The sequence below is a fragment of the Anticarsia gemmatalis genome, chromosome 18 (genome assembly GCF_050436995.1).
Source record: "Anticarsia gemmatalis isolate Benzon Research Colony breed Stoneville strain chromosome 18, ilAntGemm2 primary, whole genome shotgun sequence".
Lineage (NCBI taxonomy): Eukaryota > Metazoa > Arthropoda > Insecta > Lepidoptera > Erebidae > Anticarsia > Anticarsia gemmatalis.
The window spans coordinates 2,237,066-2,256,110 of record NC_134762.1 but is presented as its reverse complement, the minus strand read 5'-3'; the positions used below and the strand labels follow the sequence as shown (position 1 = coordinate 2,256,110).

The following is a 19,045-nucleotide window of genomic DNA, read 5'->3' as shown; positions in this document are numbered from 1 at the left end:
GGTGGACCACATACCCCGCTTGAGCAGTCACAGCGCGGCGGGCATCTAGCCGAGCTAATTTTAAGGCGGCCCAAAGGATTTCGTTCATCGCTAAGGAAAAAAAAGGGTTGCTGATTGGATCTTCATATATAATAGTGTGTCAGTAACCAATAGACCACTATTAGAAGACATTTATTTACAGACAGCAGTTAAGGCGTGAGTAGCCAGTTGCGCTCACCGGTCGGTAAGCATTGCCGCGGTCAACCCATAGATGGGTGACCGCCTAGTAGTATTTGAACTGGACGTCTCTGTGTTTTGGAGGGCATGCATCAAGCCGCTCCTGGTTGTTATCAATCAAGATAGCAGTCGTTAAGCCACGTCAAAGGCCTTCGGGCGGCTTGCACGTCTATGACACCAGATTGACCACTAACCATGGCGTCAACCACTGCGCGATAAAAGGTTTTTTAAGAAAATGGTACTTTTAGTATAATTACTAAGACGAAAATACTTTTATTTTAAAAAATAGCGATTGATTAACATAAACCCTTTTCCGATGTAAATAATCTTGCTATCGCGCATAGTTGCCTCGCGTACCTACAAATGTCCTAAAATCACGTATTCGAAATACATTATGTAATATTTTATCCTTATATAGTTATTAAAATAATATGCATTATTAAGTCATTTTGTTGATTCCGTTACATATTTTGTATTAATCTATACTAAAATTATAAAGCTGAAGAGTTTGTTTGTTTGTTTGAACGCACTAATCTTAGGAACTACAGGTCCGATTTAAAAAAATATTTCAGTGTTAGATAGCCCATTTATCGATGGTTATAGGCATATATCATCATACTACGACCAATAGGAGCAGAGTACCAGTAAAAAATGTTACAAAAACGGGGAAAATTATGACCTATTCTCTCTTATGTGACGCAAGCGAAGTTGCGCGGATCAGCTAGTTGTGGTTATAAATTCAATAATAAATAGTAGATTATTCATATGACTTATGAGTATAAGAAGGCAATTTCCTTATTCGGTTCCAGTGTCATTTAACAACCTATTATAATAATAGTATTTCCTGTAGTAGTGAACGTCTTTTATGTTAATTAAAGTTGATTTTTATGGAGAAATATGTTTAATATAGCAATGATTTTGTTTTGTTTGCCTTCGTTTGTACAAGGAGGGACGAGTGAGTATTTGTTTATTATTAAAATTATTTGTATTCACGTTTAATCGTAATAACCGTAGCGCTGCGTGTGGTAGGTTCGAATCCCACCCGGGACAAATCTTTGTGTGATGAGCACAAGTATTTGTTCTGAGCCTGGTTGTCAATGTATGTATTAAGAAGTATATAAGCATGTTTATCAGTTATTGGGTTACCATAGTAGAAACTCTGCTTAGTTTGGAACCAAATAACCGTGTGTGAGTTGTCCAACAATATTTATTCACTTTTATTTTTGCAAACACTCGGACTGCTAAGTTCACAAAGCTGGTTGCGGCTCATTGATTCTTCATTCCTCAAGAACTGTTTTAAAGAATCCTCCAGTACACAAGCTTTCGACATAATGTCGATGATGTGTTCTTTTACCGCAAAATCCAGTGATAACTGTCATAACACACGGAACAAATATTTGTACGATTCCTATAGTTGCTTCAGGTCTGGTTGTACCTAGTTTCTGTTGTTTGTGTGTTTGTAAAAATCCCCGTGACACAAGAGCATTTCTTAGTGCGGGAATTGCCTGTAAAAAATACATATATATTATGTTTCTATAACCCTCTTTTTTTATGACCTCAGCCTTGTCTTCCTTATAGTCCGCTAATCGCCATGGCGATAGAGTTGTTTCTGTTTCTAAAGCAGGAGACTAGCATTCAGTTTTACAACCACACCTGTTGGAATAATAGGTGCCTTTACACACACGCTCTTTCGCGCGTGATTAGGAGCGTAGGTACAGGATTACGCACGAGAAAGACGGCGCGCTTTTCGTTTCACGCTCACGTTTTCTTCACGGGTTTGACAGGTGACGCGCGAAAGAGCTTGTGTGTAAAGGCACCAAATATATTTTTAACTTGCAGATGAACGCAAAATTTTCTTCAAAAATTTGACGTGGTCTCAAGATTACGGCCGGCCGGTGACTGAACTGACCGGTGTGCAAGATCTTGAACCTGGAACAAATTTTAATTTATTTTTCGAAGACACGCATTTTAATTCCTTCAAGTATGTTAAATTTTATTTACGAATGAATTGACGTATACCTTCTATCTGTACCTATTACGTACCCATGTTGTACTAAGAAAGAGCAATCATAATTTATTATCTCTGCATCACCCTGAGGTACAGTGGCAGAAAATGTCCTTGGCATTAAGAACAATAAGTTTTGTACAGTAAATAAATACTGAAAATTAACACATAATCGAACGGATGTATTAAAACTAACTTAAATATGGAAAATATTCATTGCAACAAGCATTCCGTAGTATTGCTATTATATGCTCCTTTCAAGCATAAAAATACATGTACGAGGAGGCTCCCACAATGCCTGTGGTCAGAGACTAATGTATGTAATTTGCTATGATCCATAAAAACTTATTTGAAAGAACCGCCCGAGCACTGCCAGGTTCTACGCATTTAGCCATTTTGTACAACATCGCCGACATCAACTGCATGCTGTAATAACATACATTTTATAATTTTAGGTGTCGAAGCTTTTACTATGGCACAGAATTCGAGACAGAATTAGTAGATAAAGGGATATATTCCGAATTAAAAGTAAGTAATGCCAAAATTATTAATGGGGTCTCCACACGCTCTGCAAAATCGTTGTCAGGTTTTCGTCAAAGATTTTTTTGACTGATTTCGTGGCACAGTGGTTAAGGTCAACCACATCCTTGCCTTTCCGCGCGCGTCAACTGTTCCAGAGCGTTCAACATGTTTATCAACTCTCCTTCGCTCGGAACGCAACGAACACACAAAATAATATCATGATTCATGGCCGACTCAAATAACTGAATTTCCATTGAGGCGCGGTTAAAAACAGACTCCGGATGGAACGGGCCGCCCCAAGTACGAGCGTTCCAGCCAACACCTTGGCATTCCAAACTGATAACGTGACGTGTAATATTTCGTGACCGCGCCCGCCACAGCGCCCGCAAGTCAACGTGGGTGAGCACTTATCCAATTCGCGCGGCCGGAACGCGTTATTGTGTAGCGATGTTTCAATTTGATACACAAAAACGACGAAAAAATTGTGAAATAATAAGAAGAAAAAACAGGAATAAAAATAAAAATGGACACACAGACGTAGAAAAAAGATAGTACTTGTAAGACTTAAGTATATAATTATAATCTTAATTCTATTAATTGCAGATAAACAATGTGACAGACGATATGAGTGATGTCTGGATTTGTGAAATAAATGAAAAAAATGTAGACAAGCTTATAAGGTTTAAAGTACGCGTCGTGGGAGCAAGTAAGTACATTTTTTAATTATTAGAAGCGGGAATTATAACTATGAACTCTAAGCTCCTTAACGCATAGCGATAAGGCACCTTTACACACACACACTATCGCGCATGAAACAACAATCGCGCGTGAAAGAGAGCGCGTATATATGGTGTACAAGGGGAAAGGAAAGGCTGCGAGCCGCGCACAGCAGTCAAGCACGCCAGGAAAATCGTGAGCGAAGAGCGCGCTGCTTTCCCGCGCGTAATCCTGTACGCTCCTAAGAACGTGCGATAGAGTGTGTGTGTAAAGCTGACTATTAGGGCAAGGCCACATTGTCAGTGCGCCGCGTCATCGCAACGGATCGACGCATTCCACGCCACAACTGCGTTGCGTCGACACATGTCGTTTTTAGACTTGGCTTAACTTTGTCTAGAGATTTATTTACAATTTTTTACAAAATGTTTTTGATGGGATTTGTTTTTGCAGAACCCACACAAATGATTCTCGTGAACGATGTAGTGTTACCAACTCGACGTGTTGCCTCAGATACTAAGCGCGAACCGACGCGTCATATTGCCGAGTATCAGTACAACGAGGGCGAACGTGTTGAAGTGGCGTGTCTTAACCCATATGCAAGCTATTGCACTCTATACATGAACTATGAATACGCTAACTCGCTAGATGGTAAGTTTTTAAGTTTACATTAGAAAATCCCACCAATATTATAAATGCGAAAGTTTGTGAGAATGTATGTACGTATGTATGGATGTTTGTTACTCTTTCACGCAAATACTACAGAACCGATTACAATGAAATTTGGAATGTAGATAGCTGAAGCCCCACAATAACACATAGGATTTTTATCCCGGAGTTCCCGCGGGATCGCGTTTTACACGGAAAAGGTTTCCCCGCGGACGAAGTCGCGGGCGGCCTCTAGTACATACATAATAACACGCTTTTTTCCCATAAGCGTAGCCAGAGAGAAAGTCCTTTATAGCCTATTTCTGTCCCACTGCAGGGCAAGGGTCCTCGCCCAAATGAGGGGAGAGGTTAGGCCTTGTGTCCACTACGCTGGCCAAGTGCGGGTATTGGACTTTGTTTCCATTTATTCTTGAAATTATTTTTTTTTGCATATGAAGTAAAAATTTAAATTGTTTTATATATCTTTTACAGAAATGTTCCAGAATATTTCAAATTACGCTAGAATTTCAGTAAACACTAAATTACTAAGAACACACAACGACACTGAAATGCTTTGCTCTTGCAGATGCTCTCAAGCACATCTTAATACTGATTTAGAACTAAAATTCATTTTAAAAAGGAAACACGGTAAGTCATCTTTTGCTACTGTAACTTACATACATACATACAATCGGCGCACTTTTATGTAGGTATGTTTTTTTCTCTTATGAGTAGGCAGAGACGTGAGGACGCGAGTACAATCCTCGGCGACCTCAGGCCTCGGCGACATGATCAGTGTCTGCCCCTCCCGGCGTTTCCATTTACTTCCACACAGTAAATTTTATTCGATATTCTAACTGTAACTTATTTAGGCATCGGACATTAACGCTGCCCCAAAAGTTGAAAAGACCCACTTACAAACAATAACACACAAACTAACAGAAATAGAAACGGAGATAGAAATATTTTTATCTTCAAACAGGTATAGAAAAAATTGCACACAAAAGCGTTTTATTTCGCGGAGCTTTTAGGTGCCTTACACACAAGATATAACTTGCCCGTGATGAAAACGTTCGCGGGCTTGACAGCGCGCGCTTTTTCCTTTGTTGTTTCACGCGAAAGAGCGTGTGTGTAAAGGCACTTAATACTGTAATAGCCACATACACATGCCGCGCAGAGCTAAATGCTCGAATCAATCGCTCGAATGTTAGGAACAAATGACACCCGCACACCCGACGGAAATGCCGCCGGGACTGTGCCTAGGAGCCCTAACGAAGCGACATAGAAAAATATAAAAAATATGGGCTGGTGCGTCTTTCTTTACTGATTCCGGTAATATATATAACTCAGTTTCGACAAAAAAGATGTATCGTCTTTCCAACTATCGAGGGCGGAATGAAACAAATCTTATATGAATATTCTAACTAAAATGTTGAATTACAGATATCATAACTCTTACCATAAACGATAATATTATAATCCGTGGAACGCGGATGAACCGTGGAAACAACACTGCAATATATTACAAATTAGCATACTCTGTTAAAAATGCTACATTAAAGGTAAATTTTAAAATTTACCAGGATTCTGTTGATTTAACAGATTTACCTGAGGCTACTTTAAAGACTGGTAAGTGTTTTAATACTCAGTAGCTAAGCCCCGATGTTTCTCTCGGGTTTCTTGTGGTTAGGTACTTCGCTTCCAATGGTTGCTTTATTACACCAAAATTTATTTGCAGCTATTTAAACCCTTGTACTAACCTAAGAGATGACACTTTAAGCTCGTAGATATAATTCCAACATAAAGCACAAATTATTACTGCAAAATACGAGTCAAATATAATATATATATCTACCCAATTTTAGAGAATAATACATCACTCAATCTACGTTTCAATCAGACAGAAAAATTAAAGAACGAAAAGATAATCATTTTGGCAGTCTCTAGCCATTTTTCTGAATCAACTCATGTGGTGGAAGAAGTCCAATTGGGCTTCACAGATATTAACGCTTATTATTTAACAAGTAAGTTTTTTAATTTATTACATGAATTAGCTTTTTCCCGCGACTTCGTCCGGATGTTTGTGACTTAGGACAAAATTTTCATACATACTTTCATCCCCTATTTTATCCCTTTGGGGGTAGTCCAGATCAAAATTCTTTTCTTAACCTACGTTATAACATCTACCAAATTTCAGCCCGATATGTCCAGTGGTTTGGGCTGTGCGTTCATTCCTATGATTCTTTTGGTTAGCTTTACACGCACACTCTATAGTGCATGAAACAATAATCGCGTGTGAAAGAGTGCGCGTGTAAAGGGAAAGGAAAAACCACGCGCCGCGCTCATCTGTCAAACCCGCGGAGAAAAAGAAAGAAAGAAATCGAGAGCGAAGAGCGCGCTGCTTTCCCGCGCGTAATCCTGCACGCTCCTAAGAGCGTACGATAGAGTGTGTGTGTAAAGGTGGCTATTATCTAAAATCAAGTAACGGTCGCAGTCTCCGGTAGCGGTCTCCCATGTCGCTGTTGCGGCAAAAACCACCACTTTAAAGCCATTCTTTTAAAATCTTGCAAAATAAACTTGATTGAACGTTAAATTTATAGTTGTAAGCAAGTCATTATCTGTTTTTTCAGACCATGGCGAGTTGATCATGTTGGGTATACCGCAGGGTAACGTATCAGTAGAAATGCATGAAAATTATGGTAATAAGTACATATACTACGAATATTACAATGGTGAACAGTTGAAACTGACTTGTAAGGCTTTAACCATAGGGGAGTTGAAGTTTGAAGGCAAAGGTAACAAACATACTTACTATTGAAGTGCGACTTCCTACTCTCGATACTCTCGAGTCTTGCTTCTCGTTTGAAGTATAAAATAACGTCAAAAATGGCTCCTGTTAATAAGCTATTGATTAGGTGTTGCATGAAATAATCTCGACTTCTAAAGCTGACTGTTAATAATGGAGCTATCGATAAATTTTGTATGAAGATCCATTCAGCGCCCTTGTATCACTAACCCTTCCAGACATTAGTTTTAAAATATAGTTTAGGTACATTTTATTTACTCGATAGTACCGACTGTGGAAAATCGCGCTGCTCATTTTGATTAACTTTCATTTACTGAATCCTGACTGAATCTTATAACAAGTGTTAATTTTCAGTGACTATGAGAGACAACATTACGATAATCTACAATTTAAGGAAAAAGCACCACAAAACAAAAGTTATATGCAGTTTAAGAAGTATAGCACTTGAACAAGGAACTCTTAGGATGAAAACATTTGGACAAATTCATGTTATGTTCAGCTTTAAAGATACTAAGTACAATAAAATTGACTTTTTGACTACAACGACGGAAATTTCTTTACCAACATCACGTAGCATTGGTTAGTATCCTACGATTGATATAAACATTTTTTTTATGACCCATTTCTGGCCCATTGCAGAGTGCAGGGCAAGGGTATCCTCCCAAACGTGGAGGTGTTAGGCCTTGAGTCCACCACGCTGGCCAGGTGTGAATTGAGGACTTTGCATGCCCTCAATAAATGTATTTAACAAATTTTAGGCATGCATGATTTCCTCACGATGTTTTCCTTCACCTTTAGAGCAAGTGATAATTATTTGTAATACACACATAATTCCGAAAAGTCATTGGTGTGTTGCCTCCGGTTCAAACCTGCAACCATTTGCGTGGGAGGTGCCAATTTAAACCACTCGCATCTTAATCAAACTAAAACTCCCGCCAGCAATTTAATCACCGGGAGCGGTTTTAATGCGATGTAGCTAAGTTCGTTCAATAAATGGACTACCGCCTCAAAAATATATTTTCAATTCGAAGCAGCTAGTTTCTGAAAGTTTAAACAAACAAGCTTTTGAGCTTTTTATTATTAGTAGGCAAAGTAGGTATACGTGCATAGTAAAGTAGTTTGTGGTAAGAGTGAAAAAAGTAATAAGTATTTCAGCGCCATTGTATATAGATACATAGGTACCTGGTACATATTTGATAACAGCAAATACCTATTTTTTTTCTAAATGTGATATTTACGCGAAAAATGTTTTCTGTGGACCTTATATTTTGTCAATTTTATTCAGGAAGCGACGAAGAAATTGTTCAGCACTTTCAGTTCTGGATTCCGTTGTTAGTGGGTATATTACTATTGATAATGACTATTAGCATCGTAGTTGTATGCTCAAGAAAGAGACAAAAGCGCTGCCAGCAGGTAAAAACAACTATTTTAAATATCTTTGACTTTTCTACCCCAAAACTGTGACGCCGTAATTCACTGAATGTACTTAACTTATTTATTACATTCTTTAAAAAATCAATTATCGACCTGTAAGAAAAGTAGCGCTATTTTCTACTCCTATCGACAACCGGAATTTTCTACTCCTATCGAAAAATTTTGTATGAAAACTTGATTAACGCTTCCAGCGGTTGTCGTAAGAAATAATTGCTTAATACATTTCAAATGTCAAACTATCGATAATCGATAGTAGCGACTTTAAAAAGTCGCGCTTCAGTAACGCCATTCTGTATAGTCGATACCATTGAGTATCGAAAGTTTGACATTTAAAATGTACTGCTAAAATAGTTCCTGCGACGCTAATCAAATTCTCATACAAAATTTCTCGATAGCTAGGCGGTTGTCGCTGGTCGATAGTTTTATGGAATCGAGCTACAGATTTGAGTGCCCCAAACTTTGTCACGTATTTAGATTAAAGCGAAATAAAAATCTAAGCCTGAACTTAAACTCTGTATTGTTTATGATTTAAGAGTGCACCAGTTGAGACCTGCGCTACCAGACATGTGCTGGATATGCAAGAGATACCATTGTACGAGTACCCTAACTGCGACAGCTTTAGAGCAGAGCATGTAAGTATTAACAACCAATCTGAGTACCGCTGCTGGGTGCCGCCAATCAAACTATTTTCAATGACTACCTCCGTGGCGCAGTGGTTTAGGCCGCCACGCCGCTAGTAGTGCTTATGATTTATATACTAATTATCGTTTACTAGAAAATGTCATACAAATCAGATGCTATCATAGCATTTAAACTCTCGCGTTGCATGTATAGGATACGGGAATTAACGCGAACACAGCTGACACCAGTTAGCCTGCGACCATGGCAAGTGCAACCTGCGCCGAATCGTAAAGCATTAATTCTCGTATCCTATTGTATATAAAAACACATACTTTCAGACTCCAAACCCCTGAAACCACGTTTGGCATTGAGTTGAGCAGTACGTTACAAATTGTATCGAACTTAATCCCATGAATATGACTCTTCTCTTTTTGTTAAAAACATGACACTTACAATTCATTAATTATGTAAAATTTCAGGATGAGCACGTGTACGATCTTCCCGTAGTCAATCGAAAACAAGTAAGTAATCATTGCATTGCATGGTACATCAGATATTTGTTAATATTTCAAACCGATTTTTGCGAAATTCTGCACGGACAAAGTCAAAAGTTCAAGGTCAAAAATATACTACTTTTTCTTAGGATTCCGTACCCAAAGGGTCAAATCAAAACCCTATTATTAAGCTTCTGCTATTCGTCTGTCTGTCACCAGGCTGTATCTTAGAAACCATAATAATTAGCTAGCTGATTTTTTTTCACAAATCATGTATTTCCGTTGCGGCTATATCTGTGAGTCACCAGTTATAGCCAACCTCACATGCCTTCATATTTGTTCACTTCATTTATTTTATACTTGAACTAAACAACCTTGCGTCTGATTTCTGAGGAATGTGAGAAAAAGTAATGCATGATGTTTATGATTTCAGTTTTACATCAAAAACAGTGACGAATAATCTTTGTAGATACCAAAAGTTCATATGTCACTAACTTTTTTCATAAGAGTTACAAACATACATAGATCGATTATAATACGCTATCATAATATTTTCTAATGACCCGCGCAACTTCGCTTGCGTCACATAAGAGAGAATGGGTCAAAATTTTCCCCGTTTTTGTAAAATTTTTCACTGGTACTCGGCTCCTATTGGTAGTAGCATGATGATATATAGCCTATAACCTTCCTCGATAAATGGGCTATCTAACACTGAAATAATTTTTCAAATCGGACGAGTAGTTCCTGAGATTAGCGCGTTCAAACAAAAAAACAAATAAACTCTTCAGCTTTATAATATTAGTATATTAGTATATAGTATAGTATAGATGTTCATATGTATTTATTAATCATTTCAGAATGAACCTCAACCGCCGTATATATACGACTACGCAGATCCGAGAGGCTAATTAACTTTAGCCGTGAGCATTTGTATTTAGTCGCGGCGAGGCGTAGCAAAGGCACTTCGAGGTCAATGACATGGCTGATGGTAACCATCGAAGATGATCGAAACAATATTATCTAGCTGTCATCCAGATTGACAATGCTACTAACTATATAATACTAGCATTCTGGGTGAAAGATGAAAACAAGCGTCAAGCACTTATTGTACTTGACATAAGGCTAAGTTCATATATATCGACCGAGCGGTACAAGATCGAAGTAAACACCTAGTATCGTCTACATCACCGCGCCGAACCGCGCGTCGCGCTACGACCCGCGCGCTACTTCTTGAACGGCGAGAAACCGCCCGGTTTCTTGGTTCTGTTACCGCGTGGTGATGTAGACAATATTAGCTGTTTACTCACAATCATATGAACTTAGCCATAAGCTGATCTCGGTACCTATTTGGTACAGCCGTGAGACACTTCCTCAACCATTTTACATTGTGATGTACTATGTATCTTTCTTGTGTCTCTGTGCTGGTTTTACTAAAAAAACTTAATTCTTTCTTTCTTTCTTTACCTCACCGTTTATTTGATTGATTTTTTTATATTAGGTCGGGGAAAAAGTCTTTTCGCATTATAGTATGTATGAACTAGTAATAAAATCTCTTTGGCTTCAAGAATCACAAATGAGTACACGGTACATTAGGTTTCTCTCAATGAGCTCGTGAGGTACCCAAATATCGAGCTTTTTGTGTAGAGGAAAGATTTTATTACAAGTTCGTATTGTGTAAATATTTTATTATTGTAGTTTAATTTAGTTTTTTTAGGATTCAGTTAATAAGTCAATTAAAAGTCATATTTGTAAACTGTTATTTTGCCAAAGATATAAATGTGAAAAAAAAATTGTAGATTGAATTATAATAGATGTTGTTTGTTTTTTCTTTATGAAAAGTTTGTTGAAAATTAAGCTTAAACAATGTAAATGGCCTGACAATAAAATGTATTTGTTTTTGTACAAATTGTTTATTTTTTCTTCTTTAAATTGTGCACTTATTATCTGCGTACCAGGTAATAAGTAATAATGTGGAAATATAAGTTCTTTTTTGATATTTCCGCCAGCAAACAGCTGTTTTTTTGTGGTCTTTGAGCAGATATACAACGAAAATAATAGGTTATTGATAGGTACATACAGGTTACATCCTCCTCCTACAGGATCCAATTTATGTATATTATAGTGGTCGTAACTGTAGTACCTACAATATCTAACACAAGAGGAAGGGACATGTGGGCGTGGCGCGCGTGCCATATGAAGTATGTTTAGCTATACCTACCCGAGTATTACCTTTAGAGATGCCACTAAAATACGTAGATAGAATTCCGACATAAAGCACAAAATATTAGTGCAAAATGCGAGTCTAATATCATTGAAATACGGTTGGTCATTTTAATTTGTAATAGTCGTTTATTCCTTTTCATATTTCAGTGTGCGTTAAGTAATGTCATCGGCTGAGTTTGGTGACAGCAATCTATAGTAAAATAGTATGACTTGTCTTTTCCTGTTGTGTTATTTCCTGGCTATAGTATTCAGATATTCAAAGAATAATAGTTATTTAATTGAACTTGTAGTAAAGAGTTTTTATGCAACTACGTACTTATTTTTACATTCAGCCTAGATTATTTTTTTTTATTCAACTGTCAAAATTTGACATAACGTCTTATTGTTTGTTTTGTTGATTGATTCAAATAATATTTATTGAAATTATTATTATAATAAAGTTTCAAATATGTATAGTAAGAGGAAAAAGATCCAGCAACACGATGTTGTGTATGACAATAACACGAGAGATGAAATACCTAAACGAGGGTATTACTCGGAACTTGTGGCCGAAATGTCGAGAGAAGACCCATCGAAGGAAGTCTGTGCTAAAAAACGTATGAAGCTCATTTTACAGGTACTGTTCGCTCCAAAACTCAATGAAAAAAGTCAAATTTTCATAATACCTGTACACCATAAAATGCCATAAGTTATAATAATCATGGCTAAGAAGCAAAATAACCTTTACAATGGAAATTTTAAAAAATCGCTGTATACGAGTATTCCTAAATTCACTGTACTAATGTTTCTAAATAAATTTACGACAGAACCAATTCTCGTGCTCATTACATGAGATTCATGGGCAGTATCGCCTCCCAAAATATCACCAGCTATTATGAGAAGACCCTATATATTACACACGTGGCGCTATGATTATTGCGGCGAGGTGACCACGTGCACTAAACATTCAGTTAAAGTAGAATATCATTTATTTTGATATATTTGCAGGCAAAGACAGATAAATTAGCACCTACGTTAGTATCCTTGCCGAAACCTCAGAGGATGAAGATTCTGCTGCCTCCCGGACGCTGGACCACGTATAGAGAAGATGAAAGTATTGTAAGTATAAGTACTATTCAGTAGCTAGTTTAACCCATTAATGTCTCACTGCTGGGCAAGGGTCTCCTCCCGTAATGAGGGAGGGGTTAGGCCTTGAGTCCTCAACGCTAGCCAAGTGCGCGGGTAAGGGACCTTTATAGCTTCAAGAACTGCTTTAAAAAAACTCTTAGGCAAGCAAGGTTGTATCACGATGTTTTCCTTTACCGTTGGGACAAGTGACAATTAATTTAATATTAATATCTCTCGCGAGAAGTTTGTGGCTGCGATGTATGGGCGCCTAGTACCTCGGACGCACAACTACGATTTTGCGCGAATCGATTCGCGGCGAATTCAGCTCTTCTGACACGGTCTAACTTCTTACCAAGTAGATGTAAAGTCCATAATATTAATACAAGTGCTTTACGTACCGTAAGCGACGACTACGCCGGATTGTAACCGAATTAAAAAAAAAGATTGTCTTCACGAATGATTATGATTCTAAACGTGAAGTCCTTAGTTTGATCTCTACGTATCTTATCCGAAAGGGCACATTCGAGCGAATACACCTACATTTCGTTCAAACATTATCGCTTTCAATACTCGGAGTTTCTAAACATATCCAATTGTATTTTGTTACAGCAATTCCCGTTTGAAACGTTTGTACCAAAACTGCAGTTTCTTAGTATTGTCTTACCAAAAGAGTTACCCAGGCTGGTCAAGATTGAGCGGTTAAGAAGAAAGTTTCTGGCTGCCAATATGAAGGTATTCCTGAGATTTTTTTTTCAAAATGATAGTCGTGATGATGTATCGGTAGTAATTATAAACTTTCGGGTGGGACCAAGAAATAACCCTGACTTCGGCCTCCGTGGCGCAGTGGTAATAAAGCAACGGCTTCTGTAGTCAATTTAGGTGGTCACCACGCCACACACGAAACAAATTTAATATTGGTGTGATTCACCAATAGTTGGTTCGAGTTTCGTTGTACTTTGTGTCCGTTTTTTGTATGTTTGTAAAAGCCCTCACGACACATGAGCAATTCTTAGTGCGGGGGTTGTAAAAGAAGTTAAAGCAAAAGTATTATAAATTCCTAAATGATTGGTTAATTTTAATAGATTGGAAAACTGGCCAGGAGGACGTTTATTTATTTTTTCTCTGAATATGACTCTGATGACAGCTTCTAAGGCTAGATTACCAAATAATAGTTTCTTTTTTTCAGAAAATGCTTCGTGAGCTAGGTATCCAGCCGTATTGGCTGTTGCCGATGGAGGAGTTCAAGATCACCAGCCAGGAGCACTACGGACTATACAGTCCATTCCCTAAGCTATCTTTGGAGATCTTCGATAATACAGATTTTGACTGTCGGTAAGTTGATATTTTTGCGAACTATCGTACTTGCGTAAGTCTTTCCGTTTGTCAGTAATTTTTTCACGACTGAACCTTTCTTTGTCGTATCCTTATCCTACGTAGGATAGTTGACATGTTTCTCAAAAATATACTGTCAACGGATTTATCAAAGTTTGTTCAACTTCCCATATTCCTAACAACCCTCTATAACCCTATTCAACCCTCGTTGGAAAGTCTTTCACGACTTTTATTTAATTTTACTTGATGATGGTTAAAGAACAACATCAAACACATTTCATTTTATAAAAAGCGAGCGAGTTGCAAGCGAAATTACCTGGTTGCGTATTATGATGGTTCATATGCGTTACTGAAAGTCAAGTAACGATCGCAGTCTCCGGTCGCAGTATCATGCCTTGGTTTCCTGCCTGTCTCGCTTGTAAACTGCCGCCTTTATGTAGTAACCTGTCGTGCATATTACCGTCTCTGTGCAATGTCCTAAAGAACTTTGTGTAAACACGACCAACGACGGTCTGGGAACGCATTAAATTAGAAAGTGTTATTTTTTCCTTCAGTATTCCAGAAGAATGGCTGTCCTTGGGCATGATCGAGGGTGAACAGCATCCATGTCCAGGCCTAGCGTTTATTCCAAAGTTTGACTGCAAACCGAAGTTTAATGGTGACATCATACAGAATCTAAATAATTTGTATGAGGTATGTTTTTGTTATTACTTGTTTCAATCATCACTGCTGGGCTCGGGTATCCTCCCGGAATGAGCTATTATACTCGGGCCATTTCAAATGTGCGAACTAAGTCATATTATTTTATCGGAGTCTCTCGCTTGCACTTACACATTGTCACATTCCTATGATTCATTTCATTACGACGTAGTTCGCACGTTTGTAACGGCCTGAGAATAGTCATCATAGTTACGCTCTACTACTGGCCTAAAAAAGGAGACGCAGTTACTCAACGAGCTTTTTTCTTGTGCCACAATATGTTGCCTGACGATACTTATTTGTTCAATTTCACAGTGGACCAATGTTGCAGCGTTCAGTTACGATTATAAGACTGAAAAGTGGGAAGTGATGGCACTTGATGGCTCCAAGAGGCATTATGCGTGAGTAAACATGAAATTCTTCGGACTGTGGTAGTATTTTACCTATACACATTTATTCAACAACCCAAATGTTCAACTAACCTTCCGCGTGTGGAGAGGTAATTACGTATATTATGTGAGATCGTCTTTGCGTGCGATATCGACATCAACGACAAAATGCAGGAGAGTAGCGTGAGGTAGTATGGTCATGTCCAGAGGAGGCCAACAGACTACGTAAAAAACAAGGCACTACAATTTTCACTTCCAGGTCGTAGATTCAGAGGACGGCCCAAAACTAGATGGGAAACTGTAGTGCAAAAAGACATGAGTGTTTCTGAGGTGTTCGAAGACGATGTTCAGGACAGAGAAAAGTGGAGGGAAAAGATTAGGAAGGCTGACCCCACAACCATATATTATGGGATTCATAGCATGGAAGAGAGAGAGAGTCTTTGCGTGCGATGTTTTGATCAACCGTGAGTTGGGATCACTTGGTTGTAAGACTGGACGAAGGTGCGAGGCGCTTATATAGACAGTTGCACTCACAGTCGGTAAACGATCTGTGGATTAAGCAACCCTTGGCGCGGTCATTTTCACTGAGCGCGGTTTCAACTGAGCGTCTCCGTGCTTCGGAGGGCACGTTAAAAGTCGGTCCCGGTTATTGTCAATTAAGATAACAGTCGACAAGCCATGTCAAAGACTTTTCAAAGGCTTGAATAACATGGACACTAAATTGACCACTAACCACACGAAAAAAAAACTTTGATAAGATTATTGTTTAAACTTATTTGTGTTGTTGCAGAGTACCTCGTATCCGACTTATGTTCAAAGCAGATGACCCTGAAACGTTTGCTATGAGAGTCAAGTTCGCGGTCGATCTACGGAGAGAAGTTGAGAATAATCTACGGTTTGTATTAAGCTGTATTAATGTATGTTGTAGCATGTTATCTCTAGGTAAATGGGTTTTCAAATTTTTTGTTATATGTTTTACAATGTGTAAAGGTTCTTACGATATAAGACTTTCTTCCTATGGTGACGTTGGTCGCATACATCGGTTGAGTGTATGATTAGATATATGTATCTACATAATTTTCTGTCAATGTACAGTGACTGACGGCAAATGTTTGACTATTACGCGACTGACGTCTGTGTAAGAGGAAAATAAGCTTTATAAAATCTGAATGTGCGTAGATCCTGCATCATACAATTCATGATACATCACATGTTGTATGCCACAATACATTATTCTTATTAGATTTACCAAGTGAATAGTGGTAAAAGTTCGAAATAAAATAATTGTAAAACCATTGAGAGTTAGTAAATCTTAGGTTTTACCGGAAAATCTTAGGATTTACTACAGTTCGGGCTTTTACAGTAACATATACACACCATACTGTCAGAAAAGTAATCAATAAAGTCATATTGTTTCAGTTTCTACCTGTACCTAGACTGTTTGTTACTGGACGGGCTGCCGATGATACCTCGTCACTACATGCCGTCCATCGTGAAGATGGTGTTGATACACCGACAAGCAAAAGAAGTTGATGAAGAACAATTACAAGTTTTAATCTCTGAGGTTTGTATCTTATGCGGATAATTTTGTAAAATGGAGAAGTCTACTGATATTGAAATCAATATTTTTATGGCAAATTTAACAAATTTTAGAAAATGTTCGGTTAGCTTGGTATGTGTAGACGAGTTTCAGCTGTAAAGCAGTGAAATGTAAGTTATGTAAAGTGGTGACCCGCGCGGCTTCTCCGTCCACCTTTTAGACGTCCCAATTTTTCTTAATAATTCTATCTTTCACGCGCAGAATGTGCCTACACCTCCGATTACCGCCATCGTTTGTATTCTTCTTAAAATACATAACATATGTACATATATTTTGAGAAATATTATTTGTGTTTGTTTACAGGCAGAACTACTTTACAGAAAAATGGAAGGCAAGATGAAGATCATCTATACTATACAAAAGTACAAAGATTTGTACAACTTTATAGACGTTCCGACTAAGGACTATGTGGCTCCTGTGCCGGATTATGGTAAATAATAATCATTCGTCTTGCGTACATAACATTAATTCCTTTAAGTATGTCATCTTATACGTACCGAAATATAATTTATGTAGTTTGTTTGCCTTTTGCCTGTGTTTCGGAACTCACTTTAAAGTGAGGGTCCCGGCTGTCATATTCAAAGATCTTTGACAGTCTTTTACAGAAGTCAGATCCTCGAAAGTCTGACAACTAGTCAGACAACTGGGTTGTAGAAGTTCTAGAGAGGCTAGCCGCTCTCGCTGTTAGGTGCTAGTGCGTAAAGGGCTAAAAACTTTTTTGCACCGAGACGTAAAATGAACCAATCTCCTAGGACACGTGGCGTTAGCGCCGTCGGGCGAAGGGTCTCAATGATACCGGATTCCACTTAGCTCTGTGGATATAAGTCGCCAAATATGTCTGGGACATCACTCGTCATCGCTTGCCATGTTAAGGGATATTAAATTAGTCCCCCGGTTTAAATGTAATATTTGCAATTCAGGCAGATATCCTTGCGTGATGGAGGACTTCCACGGCCGCGTGGAGTATAACCAGTGGTACTCACTGTATGTGCTCACAGAGTCTGTCTCCTGCATTCATCTGGTGGTCGAGGAGTGTCTCAAGGTACCGTGTTGGAACCACTTCTAATTATCATAATGATGTTACTATGTTAAGTTTTAATGATAATACAAAATAATACTCAAGGCCTAACCCCTCCCTCATTACGGTAGGAGACCCTTGCCCAGCAGTGGGACAGTAATGGGTTAAATTTATTTTATTTTATTCAATTGTCATCAAAAAAAAATGCTTTTTCTTTTATAAGACGCCTTAAATATCACTTAAAATAATCTTAAAGCATTCAGGTTTTTTCAATAAACATGCTTTTATATTTGTTTGTTTCTTTTGTCTTTGTCATATTGTATTCTAGTAAATAATAAACGTTAGATGTACTCAAATAAAGGATTTTTATCAGGTGGAGGGTATGCTCTTCTTTACTGCTAACTATGGAAGGAATGTGAGTCTAGCAGAATTTGATGCTGCTCAACAACATTGCACGTCTATGGTGAGATCTCATAAACTTACCTTTCTTCAGGGCTAATTGGCCTTTTTGGGTCTAAAATAAAGCCAGTAGCAGTTTATTCTATAACTAGCTTTTGCTAGCGCTTTCAGCGTAGTTTGTGTTTTAGGACAGAATTTTCACACAAACTTTCATCCCCTATTTTGTCTCCTTAGGGGTAGAATTGATCAAAATCCTTTCTTAATGGATGCCTTCGTCATAACACAGACCTGCATGCCAAATTTCAGCCCGATTCGTCCAGTGGCTTGGGCTGTACGTTGATGGATCACTATGTCAGTCAGTCAGTCACCTTTGAGTTATTATATACTAGCTGACCCGCGCAACTTCGCTTGCGTCACATAAGAGGGAATGGGTCAGAATTTTCCACGTTTTTGTAACACTTTTTTACTGTTACTCTGCTCCTATTGGTCGTAGCGTGATGATATAAAATATGCTTTTTTTTCACGAAAAATATTCTCAAAATTATTTATTCTCAAAATTATATGTCCTTTCTCGGGTATCAAAATATCTCCATACCAAATTTCATGCAAATTGGTTCAGTAGTTTAGGCGTGATTGAGTAGCAGACAGACAGACAGACAGACAGAGTTACTTTCGCATTTATAATATTAGTATGGATTTCGATAATAATAAATAAACGGGTCATTAATGCAATGAAAACATTAAAGTTACTTTATATCTTTATTTTATAAACTAAAAACCTTTGAAAATATTTTAGACTTAGATTTTAGAGTCTGAAA

At 38.0% G+C, this 19,045-nt stretch overlaps 2 protein-coding genes across 2 annotated transcripts in view; both read left to right on the top strand.

Annotated features, from left to right (window-relative positions):
- Nucleotides 1-1,068: 1,068 nt before the first annotated feature.
- LOC142980600 (uncharacterized) lies at nt 1,069-11,326 on the top strand. The gene is made up of 14 exons (XM_076126071.1): nt 1,069-1,171; nt 2,056-2,197; nt 2,677-2,749; nt 3,347-3,449; nt 3,911-4,108; nt 4,598-4,753; nt 5,549-5,734; nt 5,971-6,129; nt 6,736-6,900; nt 7,266-7,490; nt 8,197-8,324; nt 8,879-8,977; nt 9,446-9,487; nt 10,318-11,326. Exons 1-14 carry the CDS (start codon nt 1,114-1,116, stop codon nt 10,366-10,368), a joined length of 1,785 nt encoding a protein of 594 aa, XP_075982186.1. The 5' UTR covers nt 1,069-1,113; the 3' UTR covers nt 10,369-11,326.
- Nucleotides 11,327-12,131: 805 nt separating this feature from the next.
- LOC142980689 (dynein axonemal heavy chain 1-like) overlaps nt 12,132-19,045 on the top strand; it is a 51,912-nt gene continuing 44,998 nt past the window's right edge. Inside the window, exons 1-11 of the mRNA XM_076126217.1 lie at nt 12,132-12,299; nt 12,671-12,781; nt 13,400-13,522; nt 13,977-14,122; nt 14,677-14,815; nt 15,137-15,222; nt 16,001-16,105; nt 16,630-16,774; nt 17,114-17,240; nt 17,731-17,852; nt 18,202-18,291. Of these exons, the coding sequence (XP_075982332.1) occupies nt 12,132-12,299; nt 12,671-12,781; nt 13,400-13,522; nt 13,977-14,122; nt 14,677-14,815; nt 15,137-15,222; nt 16,001-16,105; nt 16,630-16,774; nt 17,114-17,240; nt 17,731-17,852; nt 18,202-18,291 (1,362 nt within the window). The remainder of the gene's footprint in view (nt 12,300-12,670; nt 12,782-13,399; nt 13,523-13,976; nt 14,123-14,676; nt 14,816-15,136; nt 15,223-16,000; nt 16,106-16,629; nt 16,775-17,113; nt 17,241-17,730; nt 17,853-18,201; nt 18,292-19,045) is intronic.

Bases quoted from the DNA above. Each gene is read 5' to 3' on its own strand.
- LOC142980600 (XM_076126071.1), top strand. From the start codon at position 1,114: ATGTTTAATATAGCAATGATTTTGTTTTGTTTGCCTTCGTTTGTACAA. The intron at 4,754-5,548 runs GTAAGTCATCTT...GTTGAATTACAG, and splicing joins CATTTTAAAAAGGAAACACG to ATATCATAACTCTTACCATA. The intron at 9,488-10,317 runs GTAAGTAATCAT...TAATCATTTCAG, and splicing joins CCGTAGTCAATCGAAAACAA to AATGAACCTCAACCGCCGTA.